At 35.8% G+C, this 19,167-nt stretch overlaps 1 protein-coding gene across 1 annotated transcript in view; it reads left to right on the top strand.

Moving 5' to 3' along the window:
* BICC1 (BicC family RNA binding protein 1) overlaps window positions 1-17,550 on the top strand; it is a 111,005-nt gene extending 93,455 nt beyond the window's left edge. The window contains exons 11-21 of the mRNA XM_061374075.1: window positions 160-318; window positions 700-896; window positions 1,185-1,326; window positions 2,398-2,554; window positions 3,955-4,120; window positions 5,574-5,613; window positions 6,396-6,550; window positions 8,447-8,603; window positions 11,073-11,233; window positions 13,077-13,176; window positions 14,650-17,550. Of these exons, the coding sequence (XP_061230059.1) occupies window positions 160-318; window positions 700-896; window positions 1,185-1,326; window positions 2,398-2,554; window positions 3,955-4,120; window positions 5,574-5,613; window positions 6,396-6,550; window positions 8,447-8,603; window positions 11,073-11,233; window positions 13,077-13,176; window positions 14,650-14,780 (1,565 nt within the window). The 3' untranslated portion in view covers window positions 14,781-17,550. The remainder of the gene's footprint in view (window positions 1-159; window positions 319-699; window positions 897-1,184; window positions 1,327-2,397; window positions 2,555-3,954; window positions 4,121-5,573; window positions 5,614-6,395; window positions 6,551-8,446; window positions 8,604-11,072; window positions 11,234-13,076; window positions 13,177-14,649) is intronic.
* Window positions 17,551-19,167: the final 1,617 nt, after the last annotated feature.

Below are 19,167 nucleotides of genomic sequence, written 5' to 3'. Positions count from 1 at the left end.
GCTTTGTGTACCAAGGTAACAGCAGGTTTAATGTTAAAATTTGTTTGTAAAATACATGCTGGTGCAATTTAGTGGGGTTTTGTTTGGTTTTAATTGGTACTTTTGTGAAATATGTTCTTTAAGTTTTAGCTAAACTTTGATTTGCACAATTTTTTGCAGGACTTCTAGGTCCAACAGCCCTGTCAGTCAACACATCAACTGCTCCGAACTCTCTGTTGAATGCCCTTAATAGCTCTGTGAGTCCCTTGCAAAGTCCAAGTTCAGGCACACCTAGTCCCACATTATGGGCAACATCTCTTGCTAACACAAGTACCACAGGTTGGTAGATGTTAAATGTGAATTAAAGGAACTGGTCAACACTAAGTCATTAGAATGACAATTGAAAAGTTTGGAATCATTCATTCTTTAGAACTATAAATTTATCTTAAAACAGATGAATAAATATTTATATTTATATTTAAGTTATAATTTAATATAAACTTGCAGCACGCTGTCAATGTAATGCTTTCATCTTATATAATATACAAAACTGTTAACCTACAAAGTAATGGTTAGATAAAGCATTATGGTTTTAGCAGTTCTAATGGAAACTTGTTTAGTGTTGTATCAAGGCTACACAGAGATTTTATATAAAGTCCTATAACATCTGAGAAAGTTAAATGAGAAACTTAATCAGGACATGACCAAATTTTGTTACAGGTTTTTCTGCTGTTCCACACCTAATGATACCATCCACTGCCCAAGCAACCTTAACAAGTATTCTGTTGTCTGGAGTACCTAATTACAGTCAAAATACTCCATCTCCACCACCAGGCTTGACTCCTGTTGAAGTCCATGTTAATGGCATGCAATCAGAGAGTAAAAAAGGCTCAGCTTCTTTAAATGGTCATGTGAAGGTAAGTGGTATTATCTCTGGAGAACCAGATTTGTTTGTTAGTACTCTATTACGAAAATCTCAGAGAAAACCAGCTATATTAATAGATTCGTAAACATGCTAAGTTTAGAAATAAACAGTTCTGTTGTCAAAATAGGACTTAAAGATGGACAAATGGAACATTCAAACATACTGTTCTCCTCTGTTGGGAATGAATTTCTTCTTTTCCTGCTCAGATAGAAAAGGGAAATTCTTTCAATATTTCCTTAAGCAAAACAATCGTGTTCATAATTTTTGACAATCATTTCAGGCCTCAAATATCAAGTATGCTGCACTGTCTGCCACATCGCTGGGAGAGAACATGTTGAGCACAAACCACAGTGATCCAGTAAGACAAAAAAGTACTCATGGTGCCTCAGAACAAGTAGCTTCCAAGTCAAATAGTGCAGAAGGTAAGATTTTGACATTTTGGTTTTTGTGTTTATGGAGTCTATGTACAGTTCATGAAACAAATGTAAATATATTGCTTGTACATTGGTTTTGCAGCCATGTTGAAGGAAAATATCACTGGAACTCCCAGATTTGTTGTCAAAGGAGTAAACAGAAGTTGTAGTAGCTGAGCTGTACTGTTAATAGAAACACCTTAAATAAATGTAACTGCACCTGTAGCATTTGTTTGTTGGGTTGTTTGGTTGTTTTTTTTTGTAATTCCTTAAGAGCAGAGAGAGATAATCTTTGAAAACTTTAATATGTTTTACATCAGCTTAACTTCATTGCTTAAAACAGTCTCTACTGATTCAAATAATGTTGTAACTATTTCTTTCTATTTTTTTTAACAAAAGAATGCCTTTGAAAAGGTTATGCAAAAAGTTGTGTAGATCAAACTTGGATGACACTGGCAGATGGAATATATTTACGTTTTATGACAGCATTTAAGTTATGTTGCATTTTAGAAGCTAAGGGAACTAATTGTCTCCATCATTCTTGGAGGGAGGGAAAGCAAGTTCCCCTTTAAACTCAAGTAAAGGCTTTGTTGCCTTCAAATACTGTTCAACAAGGAGAAGCTCTTTTATTAAGGATTGTGGTCATTTGAAATGCAGATTTGAATAAAAAGCATTTCCCAATTAAGGTGACAAATATTTGTAAAAACATACTGAAAAGATATTTGAACAGTAAGTGAGGAGCTTTTATTTCATCAGAAGTTGTCTGAGCACCTGGCACAGTTTATTAAAACTAGATATAAAATCAAATTTGTTCAAAATACTTAGCCACTTCTAACTGTCAGTCTTCAGAAAAGGAAAATACTTAATGTGTCTGCTGTATTTATGAATACCAACACCTTTTTTATGCGTCTGAACTTACATTTCTAACGACTTAACCTTGACCAAGTTGTTATGCCTAATGACTACAATAATTCTATGAGGAGAAAGAGTAGGCTTTGTTCTTTAGTTGGCATTCCTTCAGCAAGTTCACTAGAACATAAAAAGGTTTTTGTTTAACTGTTCTCTTTATTGGTCTTGTAGGTTGCAATGATGCTTTTGTAGAAGTGGGCATGCCAAGAAGTCCATCTCATTCAGCAAATACCAGTGATCTGAAGCAGATGATGAGCTCTTCCACACAGGCCTGTGCTAAGAGACAAACAGTTGAATTACTGCAAGGCACCAAAAACTCTTACTTACAGTAAGTTAAATATACAAATAACAGACCTTTTGCCATGCAAATATACTCAACACCTTTTTGTAGGTAGAACGGGTGGTTCAGATATAAGATAAAGAACTGGATTAAATTGGGCTTGATTGTTAATCGTATTAGGCATTAATATGCTTCCTCCAGTTTGTCTGATAATTGCAAATCTTGAATGCTTTTTGTATATTTTTCTTTGATTTAAAAAAAAATAAATGTCTTTCCTCCTCCACAAAAGAGTGGAGATGTTTTTACAGATGCACTTTCATTACCTATTTCTAAAGGATACATTTTTGCACTTTTCTTATTGATTGCTTTAAGAACAATTCCTGACTGACAGCCTTTTCCCTTTTGTGTGTACCTGAGGCTGTTTTCTTCTTAGAAAAATGATATTCAGGACATAACAGAATGTTCTCAAAACCTTGTCTCAATGATTTTTGCTTGTTTGTTTTGGATTTTTTTTTAATGAGGCAGCACTGGGAAAGGCTCTTTTGAGTCATATGTCTTGGCAACACAGGTTTTGAGCTCAACGCAATGTTTTCTCTGATCTACTTTAAGCAGTGTTTTTGTTATTCCTTTTGGGAACTGTTTATTGTCACTCATTTGAGACGCATATTTTCTCTTACCTCATTTACACTGTTAAAACTGTGATGTCTCTCTCATTAATTCTGCTCTCATTGTTTAGAAATCCAAGGATTCCTGTTAACCAGACTCAGTTGTTTATATGTCAGTCATTTGTTTGTATGTCTTGCTCTTTTTGTTGAGGCTACAGTGCTTAAAGTTTCCTTAGAGCATTTTTCTGGGTTACTGTACATCATCAAAACATAATCACTTTGCTTTGACCTAAGAGCTCATACTGTAGTTGTAGAATAGGCATAAAATGTGGCTGATTTGTTTTAATTATTATTTTGAAAGAAAGATTACATTAAGATGTAGTTTGGTATGTAGTACTACAATTATTGAAGCTTTAAAAGCCTTTAGAACCCATGTTAACTTTCCTAGCCCCCATTATGCATTTCTCTTTATCTCGCTACTATCAGTCTGGGTAGAACTGCTGAACTGCTGGCCTGAGCAAAGCTAAACAATATGAAGTCACTTTGTAGGGATTGCTTGTGGTAATTCCACATACCAGACAGCTCGAATCTGTATCTATATGCCTTATACTTGGTAATATAGGAAGCAGCAATACATGTGTTGTTTCACTGGTGGAGAAACAGGTAAAGGGAAAGCTGACACTTTGAAAATATTTCTAAAAACACTGAGATGCTTGTGTACTGGCATTTCTTGAATTTTGCTGCCAAACTTCTCAAGATAGAGCTTCATTTTCAAAATGGCATTGAATGTTTACTGCTTTATGAGAAAGAAAGCTGGAGTTAACAGTGACTTTTCTCCCCCAGTACTGCAGAGAGACTGCTCTCAGATGCAGAGTTAAGCACTTCTGAAAGTCCCATGGCTGATAAAAAGGCTCCTGGAAGCGAACGGGCAGCAGAGCGAGCAGCAGCTGCCCAGCAGAACTCTGAAAGAGCACGCCTAGCTCCACAGCCATCATATGTAAACATGCAGGTAAGCATCTCTGAATAAAGCCAAATCTAGAGCAAAACTTGATAAATGCAAAGTGAAATTACCACAGAATGCAAAGGTGACTGTTGACTAGTAGACTGACGTGCCATTACCATTTCAGTAACAGCATTTCCCAGTAAAGTTGTTAACACTTTCAACTGAAAAGACAGTTGTAAACTATAAGTCTTTAAGAAGACAAAAAAGCCCTTATGCTTGTGTTGAATAAGAAAAATATAAGTACAGAATAAATTGGATATCTGTATCAGTCAACACAAGCATCATTTGTATGTTAAAAAAAAACTTATTATTGCTTTGAGAACAGCAAATTAGATCTACAGAAGACTTTTTTTTTTTAACTTTTCGTAAACAGTGTCAACAATTTTTTTTCCAATAGCTTCAGGTTCATATACGGGGGGAGGGGGGGCTTACTGGAGTAACTACATTGTTTTTGCTTTACACTACATATTTGTGTCCCTCCCTGTGGCAGGGGGCTTGAAACTAGATGATTAGGGTCCTTTCCAACCCTAACTATTCTATGGTTCTATATATTTTATTATTTTTTTTCTTGTACTGGTCCTACTCTAACTACAGCTTACTATAGACTAAGTCCATGTTATTGCATACGTCCCCTAGAGAGAGCCCTTTGTTTGCAAGCCGTAGGTTCAGAGTAGTTTCCAATATAGATCTATCAGTGTGTGGGCTAACTAGACTGCATGGAGTAGTGGAACAAGATTAAGGTTAGTGTTTTGCAGCCTTTTTCCTTAGTTATTCATCTAGTTGTTTCAAGTAGTGAATTAAATTTAGGCTACACTTCAGGCCAAGTGTACTTCAGGCCAAGTTTCTACTTTTTTGTAGTGTTGCATTTGTTTAGGCTTGTTAGTCTGTCATTTAAAGAAGTGTAAGTTTTTTAACCAGGGCTAATTAAACTTCAAATCTTTCTATTTTTATAAGTAGTGCACATAATAAGGGATTTTAATTTTCAAAACTGAAATTCTTTTTCTTTCGGAACATGACTGCATGGACAGCTAGACTTGAAAGATTATTAAACATAACTCTGGTGGCTAGATTTGCTGTTTAAGATAGTATAAATTTTGTACTTTTGAGGAATGTTTAAATGCTAAGAACAGATGATCAAGGAAAGCGAAATATGCTTGGAAAATGTCTTACTAAAAAAAAAATCAAAGCAAAATTCTGCCTAAAAAGTTTGTAAATACTGCTGCAGCCTCACTCAAATGGATATCAAATAGTTAATTAAAATCTGTTATCTATTGTTGAGTGAACATTTTTACTAAGGCTCTAACTGGACTACTGTCAAATTATTGTTGTAGTACTTCAGATTTCTCCTAGATATATTCATTGGCCACTTTCAAAACCTTTGTTTTTACAAGAGCTGAGTACTGGAATGACATTTATTCAGAATGGCAATTAAGCTGTTCTTCTGCATGTTTCTTTCTAGGCATTTGACTATGAACAGAAGAAGCTACTAGCAACCAAAGGTATGTGGATGAACAGTGACTTCTGAGAAGTTTAGTACACGGCTGCAAGAATTTTCTGAATTTTTAGTTTTGCAATAGATTATTAAGCAAATCTAAAGCTTATGTTTGTATTATAGTTTTCATGTTTTCAAAAGTTTCTTAATGCCAACATAGTATAAAATACAGTAAAAATAACTTGTGGATGGAATGCTCTCTGTGCAAGTGTATCCATATGGAAATGATCTATGTTGCGATTGGGTTTTTTTTTTTTTTGTTTGTTTGTTTGTTTGTTTTTGTGGATTTGGGATTTTTTTTTTTTGTTTTGCTTTGGGTTGTTTGGTTTTCTGGGGGTTGTTTTTTTGAGGGTTTCTTTTTTTTTTTCCAGAAACCTCATAGCTGTAATACTTGATTTTATTTGGATGCAAATTAAATTTTCAGATGTTTGTCATATTGCCAAAGTTACTTCTTGTGTCAGGGATAAATTAAGTTACAAAATTGGTAAGAGACTTAACCATAGCTTTGGTCAAAAATAAAACTGGGAACTCCCCTTTTTGAAACAGATAATTCATTTGGCTTCCTTGCAGCCTTATGGGGTTTAACTATCTTCTCAGAGAGAAATTGCCTTAAGAATAGGATTCAAGCTGTGGAAGTTTTTAGCTGTAGCAGGTGGAAGTTTTTAGAATTTACTCTTTGGTGGATTGAAGTCCATTTACATACATGACTTTGGGATTATCATCTCCATACCTTTATCAAGGTTGAGATTTACTTATTTGTCTCTATATTTTTTATTATTTTTTTTTTAGCTATGTTGAAGAAGCCAGTTGTAACAGAAGTGAGGACTCCAACAAATACGTGGAGTGGTTTGGGATTCTCTAAATCTATGCCTGCAGAAACTATCAAGGAACTAAGAAGAGCGAATCATGTATCTTACAAGCCATCTATGACAACAACGTATGAGGTATAAAAAACTATACTGAGTGGAAATTCACTTCAAGTGAATGATCCAGTTGTTTCTCTTGAGAGATGTTTGACTTTTCTAAAAACAAGTCTTGCAGATAGGATTTTTAGCTTTCTTCTTTGTAGGTGAAAAATGTTTGTTATGTAAATATTAAGGCATATCGAGCACATTCAGCTCAACACACAATTATGTCTGCTTTTTAAATCTTACACTAGCTTTATAAGGAGTCTGCGCCTGACAATATTTGTTTAAAGAAACTGAAAGCAACATATAGGACCAAATGTCTCAACTGTTGTAGAGAAGTGATAGAAATTTTGTAACCTAATTAAAACATTGTGTATATATAGATAAACTATGTAATGTGAATCACCACATGATGGAGCAGAATGTTAGAATAAGAAATGTGTGTAGCTCATCTTACCTTCTGTTGATAAAGCTGTAGAAGTGGAAGAGTTTTCTCTATTTGCACTATTCACTGGGCCCAGAAATTTCACAGGGAGAAGGCAGCCACAGGTCCAGCAAGTCTCTCTAGAGTGCCACCATAGGAATCTTGCAGGGAATTTCTTACTTTCTTTTTTCAGAGGTGCTCTGGATTACTTAATGGTGCTTTTACTTGCTGCAATCTTTCCCAGATTCCAGAGACACCTTTTTCTTCTGTCCTACTTACATAAAATGTAAATAGTATGTTTCTTCAGGAATGGGACTTCATACAACTCTTCTCTAGGATGTATCTAACTTTTAATGCAAAAGAAATATTCAACCATATTAACACTATGCCTTGGTGTTCCCCATTTGACATCTGAAATTTTTCTGTCATTCAACTATATGTAATAGGTTTGAATACACATAATATATGCAAATTATTTAAATACATATAATGAGGTTTCAGGAGTAACTAGGAGGAGAGAAAAAGCCACAGTCAAAATCTGTGAATCATTGTGGGGTTGGTTTTGTGTTTGGTTTTTTTTCTTTTTTTACAGGCTTTTCTATACTGACTGACTTGGGGTGGGGTTTTCCCCCAGACAGTGATGGTCTTCTGTAAGACTTGTAGTCAATTCCTGCTTTTCTTAATTTGTTGAGTTGTAAGAAACATAGCTCACATCTTCAGGTCTTGGCAATGATAAGGAGCTTTTGCCTTCTTAATTCAGTGGTGTCAATTTTCCTGAATAGCAGAGAAGATTGCTGCCTCCTAAGTTGTGCTGGGTTTTTTTAAATTGGAATCTGATGCAAGTGTATAAAATTAACTTGCTTATTTGGTTACACAACTTTTACTCATGTAAGTGTGTGGTATCAATAATGTTAATCTCCTTTCAGGTACATTCCCACCCGATTCCATAGTTAAAAGCTGCTGTCAGGAAATACCATTCCCTTATTTTGGAACATTCAGAACTGATAATTAGTACTTTATAAGAATATTATAATGTGTTAAAAAAGAAGATAATCTGAATTCACAAACCAGTGTGGAATTATTGTTGTTGTACTGTATACAGTAGTGTTGTCAAGTATTGTGTACTTGATCCAGTTGCCTTCAGATAGATATTCTGTTATGTTCTCTTCCCTCTGCAGGGGTGTAGTTGGTGGATTGCTTTGTCTAGAATTCATGTGGGAATTTGATAGGATGGAATGTTTTGGAAACAGACTTGGAAATACTGTGCAACTTATTTTGAAGCATGGTCTTTAAATAACTTCTGCTTAAAATCTGTAAACTGCAAATGTTTTAAGCACACCTGCTGGTTTTGTGTCCAGTTTGTGATTATTTGGCTATTGATCAACTGCCAAAAGAATGTTTGCAAATATTAAAGGCTGCATTTTTTTAACAACGCTTCTTCAAAGAAAACATCTGAGTCACAATGAAACTTTTGTTTACTGCCCAAATTCTCTTTTTGTGAATTGCAGGGTTCATCAATGTCTCTTTCTCGGTCCAACAGTCGGGAGCACCTGGGAAATGGCAGTGAGTCTGATAACTGGAGAGACCGTAATGGGCTTGGACCCACAGCTCATAATGAATTTGTCTCTTCAATTGGCAGCCCCAAGCGAAAACAAAATAAATCAGGTTAATTTCTTAACAACTTATTAAAAAAATCATATTGATATCAATGAATATTTATTTGAATGTTTCTTGGCATCACTAGGCATTTAAATTACCAACAACCATGAAGTAAACTACTTTTACAAATTGAAAAGTGAAAGCATATGCAGGATTGTATAACATGATACACAAATAATGGTCCAAAAGGAAAGCTTTTAAGGAAATCCTTTAAATGTTAAGACATGCTTGCTGAAAGCTATTTGCTGTCTTGGAAAGGGATTTTCAAAGTTTACTGAAAACAGACCTGTATAAAAGCTTCTTTCTAGACTCATTGTTCTGTTCTGATACCAATACAACAGCCAGGTCTTTATTGGGCTATTTGCTGCTCCCTGGTGAAGTCATAATCTGTGCTGACACTGAATTTTAAACCATAATTCTCTTTATGGTGATAAAAAAAAACTATCCATATGTTTGGCATGGCCTAGCACATGATTTTAAACACTGGGTTGTGTGGACATAGGCTATAAATTTTGTAATTACTTTTTAAATAAATGAAACTTAAAATTTTGCTTCAGTTGACTTTTTTGATTTATTTTTTTAAACAACTTAATATATACCTTTCTGAAAGAGAGAAATGGAGGTAGAGAATACTGGGTGTTCTATGGGGAAATTATTACTATGGCTGTTTTTACTCTTCTTACAAATGTGAATTAAACCTAAAGGTGAAATTAGCTGCAAAGTACAAAGATAGTATAAGGTGGACATCCAAAGAAAAGATAGCTTCAATTAGAGAAAATATTCATGGTTAGTATACTTGCTTTTTAAAATCAGGAATAACAACATTAGTTCAGCTATGAATGGCTGCATACCACATTGTGCATACCACAGAACAAAAGAGATAAAATGTTTATTTGAAATCAAGCCATTGGGGCTTCCAGATTAATTGGACAAAAATAGAAACTCTAGGTTAATCAAAATAAATAAGGATTAAAAATGTATTTACATATGCATTAGAAGACTATTAGAAAAGTGAATACATTGCTGTAGGGGAAGCAGTTCTATAGCAGCTGTAGCTTTCCTGGAGTAGGAAATGCATGGAGGAGGGACAAAAGAAATAGCTATGAGTTTCTCATACAAACGCATTTACCTTAATGTATGGGTGCCAGGGTACTAAAATGTAAGTCTTCATTGCCACAGTTGCATAGTAATGTTGAATGTCTTTGTTTTAAAATAAAGCTTCCTGAGTGCACCAGTAAGAAGTAGTTCTTAATATTCAATTTTCAATACATGACCTTGTATCATATGCCCTGAATTTCTGTTTGGGCTTTTCTGTTATTATCTTAATGTGATAGCAGAAAAAATGAAACACTGGTGTTTAAAGTCTAAAAAAATCATTTTAGCTATTGCTTCATTTCTCAAACTTAATGTTCACATTTTCAACATTGAATGGCTAACCGTATTTTAAAACTTTTTCCAAAATGGAGCTAAGATTGATAGAAATTCTCCAAACTCTGCAAATCTTATCCCAAATGCTTCTATCCAGTTTGTGCCCAGAAAACACGAAATGTAGCATAACCACTTGTAAAAAAGTGGTGGTTTTCACATCTTGTTGGTGCTTGATAGTGAAGGCCATAGCAGAAGTCTCTGGGGCAATCTTAATTTTACTCACCTGGGAAAGTATCCTCTGCCTCCTGCAAGCCTCTTATGTACCCACTGTTGCTCTTTCTTGTGTCTGTAATGACAGAGGGAGCGCTCACAGCAGCCCCATTTGCACAAATGCCTTATAACACTCCCTGGCAGCTATCCTTTTGTTACAGCATAAGGAAAAATAATTAAGAACTACGTGTTTGTGTACTATTAATATGTACACACATAAGAAAGGGATTGCACTGCTAAATCAGGTTTCTTGGGGTTTTTTAAGAAACTTTTTTTTTCAAGAACCTTTTAGACATGCAATTTAAGATTATATGATGATCCTATTTCTAGTTTTAGTCTTTTATAAAGCTATTGCATTTATTATTTTTGTCTGTATTGTACTAAAATGCTAGACAAATGATGTAGCTGCTATGTAGTTCCTTTACCAGGAATTGTTCCGGCATGGCTTTCTCTTCATCCAGACCAAAAAGGGCTGGTTGCATTTGTGTGCATTGGTGTTTTCCAAAATATTCACCAGAAAAGAGGAGAAGCCTTAAAAGGAGGAAAAGCAACAGCATCTCCTGCAGTTCTTTCCCCTGTATGGGTTCCTGAGTTGTACCCATGTGACACTTTAATAATGTGTTTTTATTGCTTAAAAGACTTACCCGATTATTTTTTCATAGAAAACAAAAACTTTGCCTTATGCTATTTGTTCTCTCAGACCACTAAGAGGCTTTTTTTCTGAATAATAAACATTTAAATGTTTTGTCCATTTAAAGATCTAACTGAATACAATATTGATGTGACAGAAAATTGTGCACTTCTGTGATGTGTCTTAAAGTTGCACTTCTCTTTCAGCTGAACACTATCTCAGTAGCAGTAATTACATGGACTGCATTTCCTCGCTGACAGGAAGCAATGGCTGTAACCTGAACAGTTTGTTCAAGGGATCTGATCTGCCTGAGCTGTTTAGCAAGCTTGGCTTGGGCAAATACACAGATGTATTCCAACAGCAAGAGGTTAGTGTTCATTCAAAAGACACCTTTGTGTTTGTAGCATGTTTTCCAGCACTATTCTCTTGACCAAAGACACTAAGAAGTCTGCTTTGTGACAGGATTCTCATGAACTGTTCTTTCAAAGCTGTATCATACATCTTTCAATTTTCAGACAGCCAGCCTGGACTTGAGTACTATAAACTTTCCCTGTGTGCCAGTTGACTTTGACTTCCACAGTTGGCTTCCACTCCCAACTGAGAGATATGGTCAGTCACCTGTGTGATTTCCTCCTCTGCACCAACTAATTTCAATTTAGTTGAAGTGATAGTATTTAATATTTGCAGAATACTATATAGCTAGAGCCAACTTGGTTATCTGCAGATAGTTTGTGCCAGTGACAAATTCAACTGTGTCACAAAAGTACAGCAAGCCCAGCCACAAGACTTGCAGGCTTAGACATAGAGTCCCTGAGCTTGTTCTGAAAGCACTGTTGTATGTGGGAAGTGTATGTGTCACACTGATAGCATGGGGTCTACTGAGGAGCAAAACAGAGGTCCGTGTGGGTTGTGTCCGTATCTTGTGGTACAAGGGGAGGCCCGTAGTTAGATTTGGCATATTCCTGTGTTCTGGACCCATATGTCTGCTTTTTGCACCGTTATCAGCAGTGGGGTCTGCACCAGTTGCTGGTCTCGTATTTTCACCTGTGTTTTTAAACTAACAGACCACACGAAGTTGGTTTTTGCACAGATTGACATGTCATTGAGAACCATGAACATGTTCATGAAGTGCAGACTCCAAGAAGATCTTCTATTCATATAGCTCATGTTGCTTTCGTGTGTCAATATTTAGCTTCAGATTTGCTTCCATGAGACAAAAAGTCTGCACACCAGGGCACATTCAAGTATGTACTACAGTATTTCAGGAATAGACATGAAGCAAGCTTGTATCTTCTCCTGCACAATAAGTCACTTATGTATATGCTCTCACAGAATTGTCCTGAGTTCACGCAAGTGTATTGCTGCTGTCTCAGTCTGGGGGGAGTTTCCCTCTAGCATTTCCGTCTCTAATCATGCTGCTTAAGTGCTGTGGGGTCAATCTTCAATCTGAACAAATCGCGCTGTGTCTCAATTCTGTCTATGATTCATCAAGTTTATCTTCTTACACCTTGCATGTTCCATAATACCCATACTGTCCAGTCATTAATCCTTTCCTGTCATCTTAGCCACTGTTGTAAAAAGGCGAGATGTCTGTTGATTTCTAACACATGATGGCTTTTGTTTGGTAGGTGGGGTTTTGGTTTGGTTTTTCTTACTGCAAGAGTTGCTGATTACATGTGAGATGAGTCAAGTAGTTTGGCCAGAGTGAATTTTCTATTATGTTTCTGAATTGTATTGGGAGCAAAAAAACCCCGAAACATACACGGTTGCATGCACTTTGGAACGCTTGGTGCTGTAACTCAACTGTGTCACCAGTAGTTGAGCAATCATCCTCTGCTAACCTACTATAGTCTCAAGCACCTACCATGTCTACAGACACACATACCTGGCTATTCCCAGGTACATTGTAGCAATTGTTGTAAACACTTGAAATCTCACGTCACAGTGAAAAAACATTAATTGATTTTCAGTGCTTTTCTTAAACTGCTCACTTTCTAGTTTCTTTTTATCTGACAGAAGTGTGGAGTAGCAAATTGAGTAACTATGTGAAGAAGCCACTAGAAAGCAATGATTGCAGTTTGCAAAGGTTGGCAAAGGAACTGTAAAATGAAGTAGGAAAAAAACCTGAGAGTATTCTGAACCACATTTATGGCTTACTAATTTTGGGGAGAGACCTTTTTGCATAATTTTCATATTTCTTTTTACTCTAGATTGATCTGCAGACATTCCTTACTCTTACTGACCAAGATTTGAAAGAGTTGGGAATTACCACTTTTGGTGCCAGAAGAAAAATGCTGCTTGCAATCTCTGGTAAATAACATGTTCAATTTTTTGTTCATTGCTGCTTGCAATCTCTGGTAAATAACACGTTTTAAGTATTGCTTGTATTCTTTTCACTTGAGTTGTCTGTTTATAGTTGGCAAAGGATCTTGGAAAGACTGAAAAGGAAGAGTCTAGTGCACAGAGGTCATTTTGGCTTGACCCTCATCAGAAGGTGCTTAAAATCATGTTACATAGAGCTTTCACATTACCAATAATAAAATTGCAGTAAGAATTATAAGATTTCAGTAATATTTCAGTTGCATAGTCCTAAGTCCCCTTGTAAAGTTAGACCTTGGTAGAAAGTTTGTTTCACAGCAGATTGTGAACTTTATGTCCCAAAACTATAGGTCGCAGAAGCTCTGGGATTACAGGCTCTGCAGAGTCTCAGTGGCACTGGATACCAGTCAGGACTGGCATTTTTAAGCTTCATTGATTACCAGAGTAATCATCTTACTGGGAAGAAATGGCCTGATTGGGTGGGGTCTTTGGTTTTGGTTTTAGGGTTCTTTGGGAGGTTGCTTTATTATTTTTTTTTTTGCTTGGTTTTGCAAATCTAAGCAATGCATAACTAGACTTTTTTCCTAGTTATAATAGAAAGAATGAGATTCATATTATATAGAAGTGCTTTGTCATCATTGTATAGGCAATGAATCTGTAGCAGAGGAAGAATTTTCCGCAGATACTTCATTGTAACACTAGATCCCTTTTCTCCCAGTTGCGTCTCCAGCTGATGCTGTTAGTGAAGACTTTTAATAAGTTTAAAACAGTGGCATAAAGAGCTTAAAATGCAAAGTATGTAGTTCAGTAGCAATCATGAAAATCTATGTAATCTTTCAGTGATTTCTATTTATCATGGAGTTTGTTTACAAGAATAAAAAAGTGGGGAAAGGAAAAATATTTTGGATGAACAATTGCTAATACGAGCTTAGGGTGCGTGTGTGAGAGGTGAGCATCTGTTTTTTTTCTAGCAGTCCTTATTAAAACATTTTTCTAGTGTTGCTAAAATAAAGAATTGTGCTTTGTGAAATAAACAAGATACTAAAAAGCTTTTCTGTCACCTCGGTTTACATCACATGGTTGTGCTGCAGCCATATGGTCTGTGTGCCTCTTCAGGTGGATTGCAGCCTTTGAGTACTATAACAGAACCTTTTTAAAGTGCTTCAGTAAGATCAATTTGATCTAAAGCAATGTTGCAAAATATTATCTACTCCACACTGTATCGGTGCCAAATGAGAATTGCACCAAATAGAGGTTGCATCCCAAGCAGCTTCTGTCAGTCTTAAGCTGGCACTCTTGCTATGCTGTTGAACTCATTAAATTGAATGAGGACTTCAGACATCTTCAGGTCCTACTGTTCTGTCTGAAATATCTTGTTTAAACAGAAGTTTTGGTTTTGGCTTAGATCAAAATATTAAAATTCATTTCTGATGAGAGCGTTTTGTGTGTGTATGACCTTTATAGAACTGAATAAAAACCGAAGAAAGCTCTTTGACCCATCAAATATACGTGCCTCGTTCCTTGAAGGTGGAGCTAGTGGAAGACTACCACGTCAGTATCATTCGGACATTGCTAGTGTCAGCGGTCGCTGGTAGCAGTTAAATTGTGGCTCAGAAAGTCAGCTGTAAAGATGGGCATGGCAATCCTGTGGACAGCCTTCACTGCACACCACCTCTGCACTTTGGGAGTTTGGGTGTCAAGGACCAAAGCATTTTGTCTGCATAATTCTGTGCCAAAAGAACAGAGAAAACACATTTTGTCTGTTGTCTTTCAAACACCAAATGTGGGTTACTTGTTACTCATGTAGATTGGACAGAATTTGCAATAATAATAATGTAGGGTTCTTTGTTTAGTATTTTATTACCTATAACTATAATGTATGCACTGAATTTTTACCTTGTTGAATGAAGGAAGAATGAACAGCTGGGATGCCAGAGAGCATAGATTTTGGTTTTATCAAGATGGATTTTTCTGGTACTGCTTAAAATAATTATTGAGGTCTTTCTGCACTTTACATGTTCGATTTCTTGTCCTGTGGAAATCTATTTCTTTCATTTCCATATCAAGTTTTATATTGGCACTAATCAAATTTTTTTCAGGTGTTCCTACATTGTCACATCTCACTATAATGGTACTAGAAACTGGTTCTTCTGCAGATTTCCCCCCACCTCTGTCTCCCGGTAGTTATCTGAAGAGATTGTTCTAAAATCAAACCACTTGGTAGTGGACCAGTCCTGTTATGCTGTTATGAAGCTGCTTGCAATAATACTCACTGTAAGAGATGCAATGAAAGACCAAAATGGACTTTGCAATATTAACCCTTTGTAGTCATCATATTTAACTGCTACCTGTTATGCTAAAAACTGTTTTTAATGGTTGTCTCAAAGAAAAGGGCTATTTTTAGTACCCTGCCACTAAAGGACGCTTATTTATATCAGACTTTTATTTTTAGATTCTATACATCTACAGTTCATAACAGATTAAACTGATCTACTGCAGATTTATGGTAGAGAATGAAAGGCATTCATCAAACTAGAGCTTTGGGCTGTCAGTTTGATTAAATGGACAACTAATCTAATTTGACAAGACAGCACTGTTGCCATTTAATAAACGACACATATTACTTACATGACTATGCATGCAGCAATTAAGTGACCTACATAAAATAGGTGTAATAGCATCTGTTTTGTTCAATCTAGATTTGTAATTGTCAGCTGCAGAAGTGTTTGAAACCCTAGAGATGAACTATTTCTGAAACAAGTTATGTTCAACAGAAAGAGTCCATATTATAAGTGGCTAGAGCTAAGTATTGCATTCTTATACTGTGAAAGTCCAAATAATTTGGCAATATTATTCCTCTGTCTTTGCAAATGTCTTGTTATGAATTTATGAAGGATTCTGATATAATGAAGGAATTCATAAAGTGCCTCTTTCTGCAATGCAATATGAAGTTTCCAAGCGTTAATTTGTTGAAAAGCATTCCCATGAGAACTATTGTGAATTACCTCTACTGTAATGTATTATTTATGTTCAGTGTACAAGCCTTTTGAGATGGACATAAACCACTGTCAAGTGCTCTTAACAGAAGGCATTAGAGTAACAATTACAGTAGTTGGGTTTTATGCAAAAATGGTGTGAGAATAATTTTGACACTTTCCATGGATTATTCTTTCTTGTAAGGTGAGAATACAAAATGATGTCTAGAGAAATTTGCACACAGAAAGGGAATTTAAAGGAACTATTACTTGAGGGCATAGATGATCAAGCAATAATATGAAGTCTTGTTGTGATTAGCAAAAAAATAACTGCTCAGTAATCATTTCAGCCATATCTACTTAATGGTGTATAACTGGGTGACTTTCCCTGTAGATAAGTAGCAGTTAGCTTCCTCTGGTTTTAAAGTTGTACTACAGATCTGAATGGATCAAGCTTTATCTTCTATGCACACAGTTGTTCACAGCAAAGTTACTCTGCTCAAATGCCAAAAGTGAGTATCCACATATCTCTGAAATATTTGTGTGTATGTGTGTTACACGGGTAAGAACAACTTCATGGAAACCCTTGTGGAAGCCACAACTTCTAATTCTCTAAAACTACTTACACTTGTGCTTATTCCTAAGTGTATAGGTAGTTCCATGCAGATGGCCTACTTATGTGCTTACTGATAAGCTGTCATTTAAATGTTTGCATTTGCAAGACCAGTGTTTGCAAATTGAATTATATTCTGTCGTGTTATTTTTATAAAATATTTTAATAATTTCATAATAATGAAATAAATATTCAGCAACACTTTGTACAGAATTTTCTGCAACCCCTTCTTATTTTGCCTAAACTTAAAAGCATCAAAACCCCTTTACACTCTTAGATTTATATTTTTTTTTTAGTCTTTCATAAGTACATACTATGTATCCAGACAGTACTATACTCAGAAACTGATTTTATTACAGTATTAAGTTGATGTGGTCTTTTGCTGAGCAGTGCTTATATCATCTACACCAACGTGAAGAATTTCCCATTAACATTATTTTTCAATAGGACTTCACACAAGAGAAGAGCACACTGGAAAAATAAAATTTCTCACTTATTTTGATTCCACAAAGGGAATATGACAATACAGTGTACCGTATTGTTAGTGTTATATTATGCACAAATATTTGACTTGCTACATAAAAATGTTAGTTCTAAATCTGTGCCTTAATAGTGACCAGTTATCTGTAAATATAGAGCAGATACAGATTGTATTTTTGCGGGTTGTGTCCTTTTTAGGGATTTTTTTTTAATAAAAGATGAAATTAAAACATTAAAAATGGGAATTTTCAAAACTAATCGATGTTGCATAAAATAAATTTATATAACTCCCTTGTATTCTGATTGGTCAATGGAATACTTTTTATATAGACCCAGTTCCAGGGATGCTTGCTTTGTTAATAAAATATAAAAAGCAGTATTTGACATAACTGCAACATGTTTCTTTCACATGCTAAAGCTCTGTGTGTTTTACTGTTCTTCATATATCACATACAGTGTGTTTGGCTTTTAAATAAAAATGCTTTTTTGAGATACATCTGAAAAATTAGCATGAAAGGAGCTAAAGTATCTCAGGTTCAATTCATAGCAGATTTAATGGTTTGGCTTTACATGAGTTTTATTCTTTCTTTGGTCTTCCCATTTTGATTACTATATGTTTTGTTCTAGTTAGTAGGACAGTTAAGTTTTCTGTCATAATTGTCATTATACTATCACTGCCAGTGTGGAAGTGAGAAAAAAACACCAATAGGGATTCTTTGTTTGGGATGCTGGCCATGTGACCAGTCAGAATTTAGTGGGAGGCAAGGCTTTCACACTGAGGTAATATGTACATAATGTTACATTAGTCCTGTCTGTTTCCTTGACATGCAGTGGTACAAGTTTAATCTTACTTACTACCTCCTTCAGTGAATTCAGGCATTTCTTTATTCCATGTGTCTTTAACTATGTTATACACACAGGTCTCCACTTTAAAATACAGTATTCCTGTCTCACTGACCTTTTAAAAACCTGTGAGTTATTTTTCTGGGTACCTACTGAGAATTGCAGATTCAGGAACAAGTCTGGGAAGGGAACAACTCAACAAACTGTTCTGTTGAGGGCAATTGAAGGGTGTGGTGCTGCGTACCAACTTACAAGGCGTTGGCATAAGTGGAAATTGCACATGCAGGTAGACTTGCAAACTGTGTAGTGTTTCTGGTGGCTGCGCAATAGTGAATTAGAGAAGTCTGAAAAAAAGGTACTTTGTGGACTGTTTTGAGAATACTGCTTCCACTTTGTGTCTTCAGTCAGCAGAGTGATAAAGATGGTGTGGAAAAGAGGAGCAATGGTGATGGAGTGTCGGAGCTAGATAGCCACTCTCCTTGTGGTGCAAGCAGTGTTCTGAGCAGCTGGCATGGCACAGCATGAAGAGGCTTGCTCTCTGGGCAAAGAGGTTTCACCATCCAGATACTTATCACCTCTCTCTACTACCAGTCAGAAGAGCAAAACCGGTGATTTCCAGTCTGAAGAGGTAGATGTCTATGAAGAAGTGTTGTCAATACCCGAAACAGATGGATTCTTCCAGCTGTGTAAAGGTTAAAAATGTGACATTTGTCCTTACTGTTTGACCCCACTCCAATCAAATTATTGGTGGAGGTGACTTTTTTTTCCAAACCTCTGGAAACTATGGTTACAAAAGGTATATGAGTACTGTTGCTGGCTGGTCAGGAAAGGTGTGGTAAGCAAGGATGTTCAGAAATATGTGCTTGTACTGTGAAGTAAGCTAAGAAGTATTTGATTCCAGACAAGTCTGGACACTGCTGGAGTTACCTTTTAATCTTGAAGAATCAGCTTGCTTTGTGTCACAGACACATCTGAGTAAAAGAGAAGTTTGGCTTTCGTCTGGATTTGCTACATTTGGAGGACTTGAGAAGATAGAAAAACAAATGAATATTATGATATCATGAGTCAAGG

The sequence above is a fragment of the Neopsephotus bourkii genome, unplaced genomic scaffold (assembly GCF_033783945.1).
Source record: "Neopsephotus bourkii isolate Nb327-2 ecotype Australia unplaced genomic scaffold, CSIRO-AGI_Nbou_v1 NB_1634, whole genome shotgun sequence".
Lineage (NCBI taxonomy): Eukaryota > Metazoa > Chordata > Aves > Psittaciformes > Psittacidae > Neopsephotus > Neopsephotus bourkii.
Note: the sequence above shows the minus strand (reverse complement) of the source record. Positions and strands in the feature narration are given on the sequence as shown.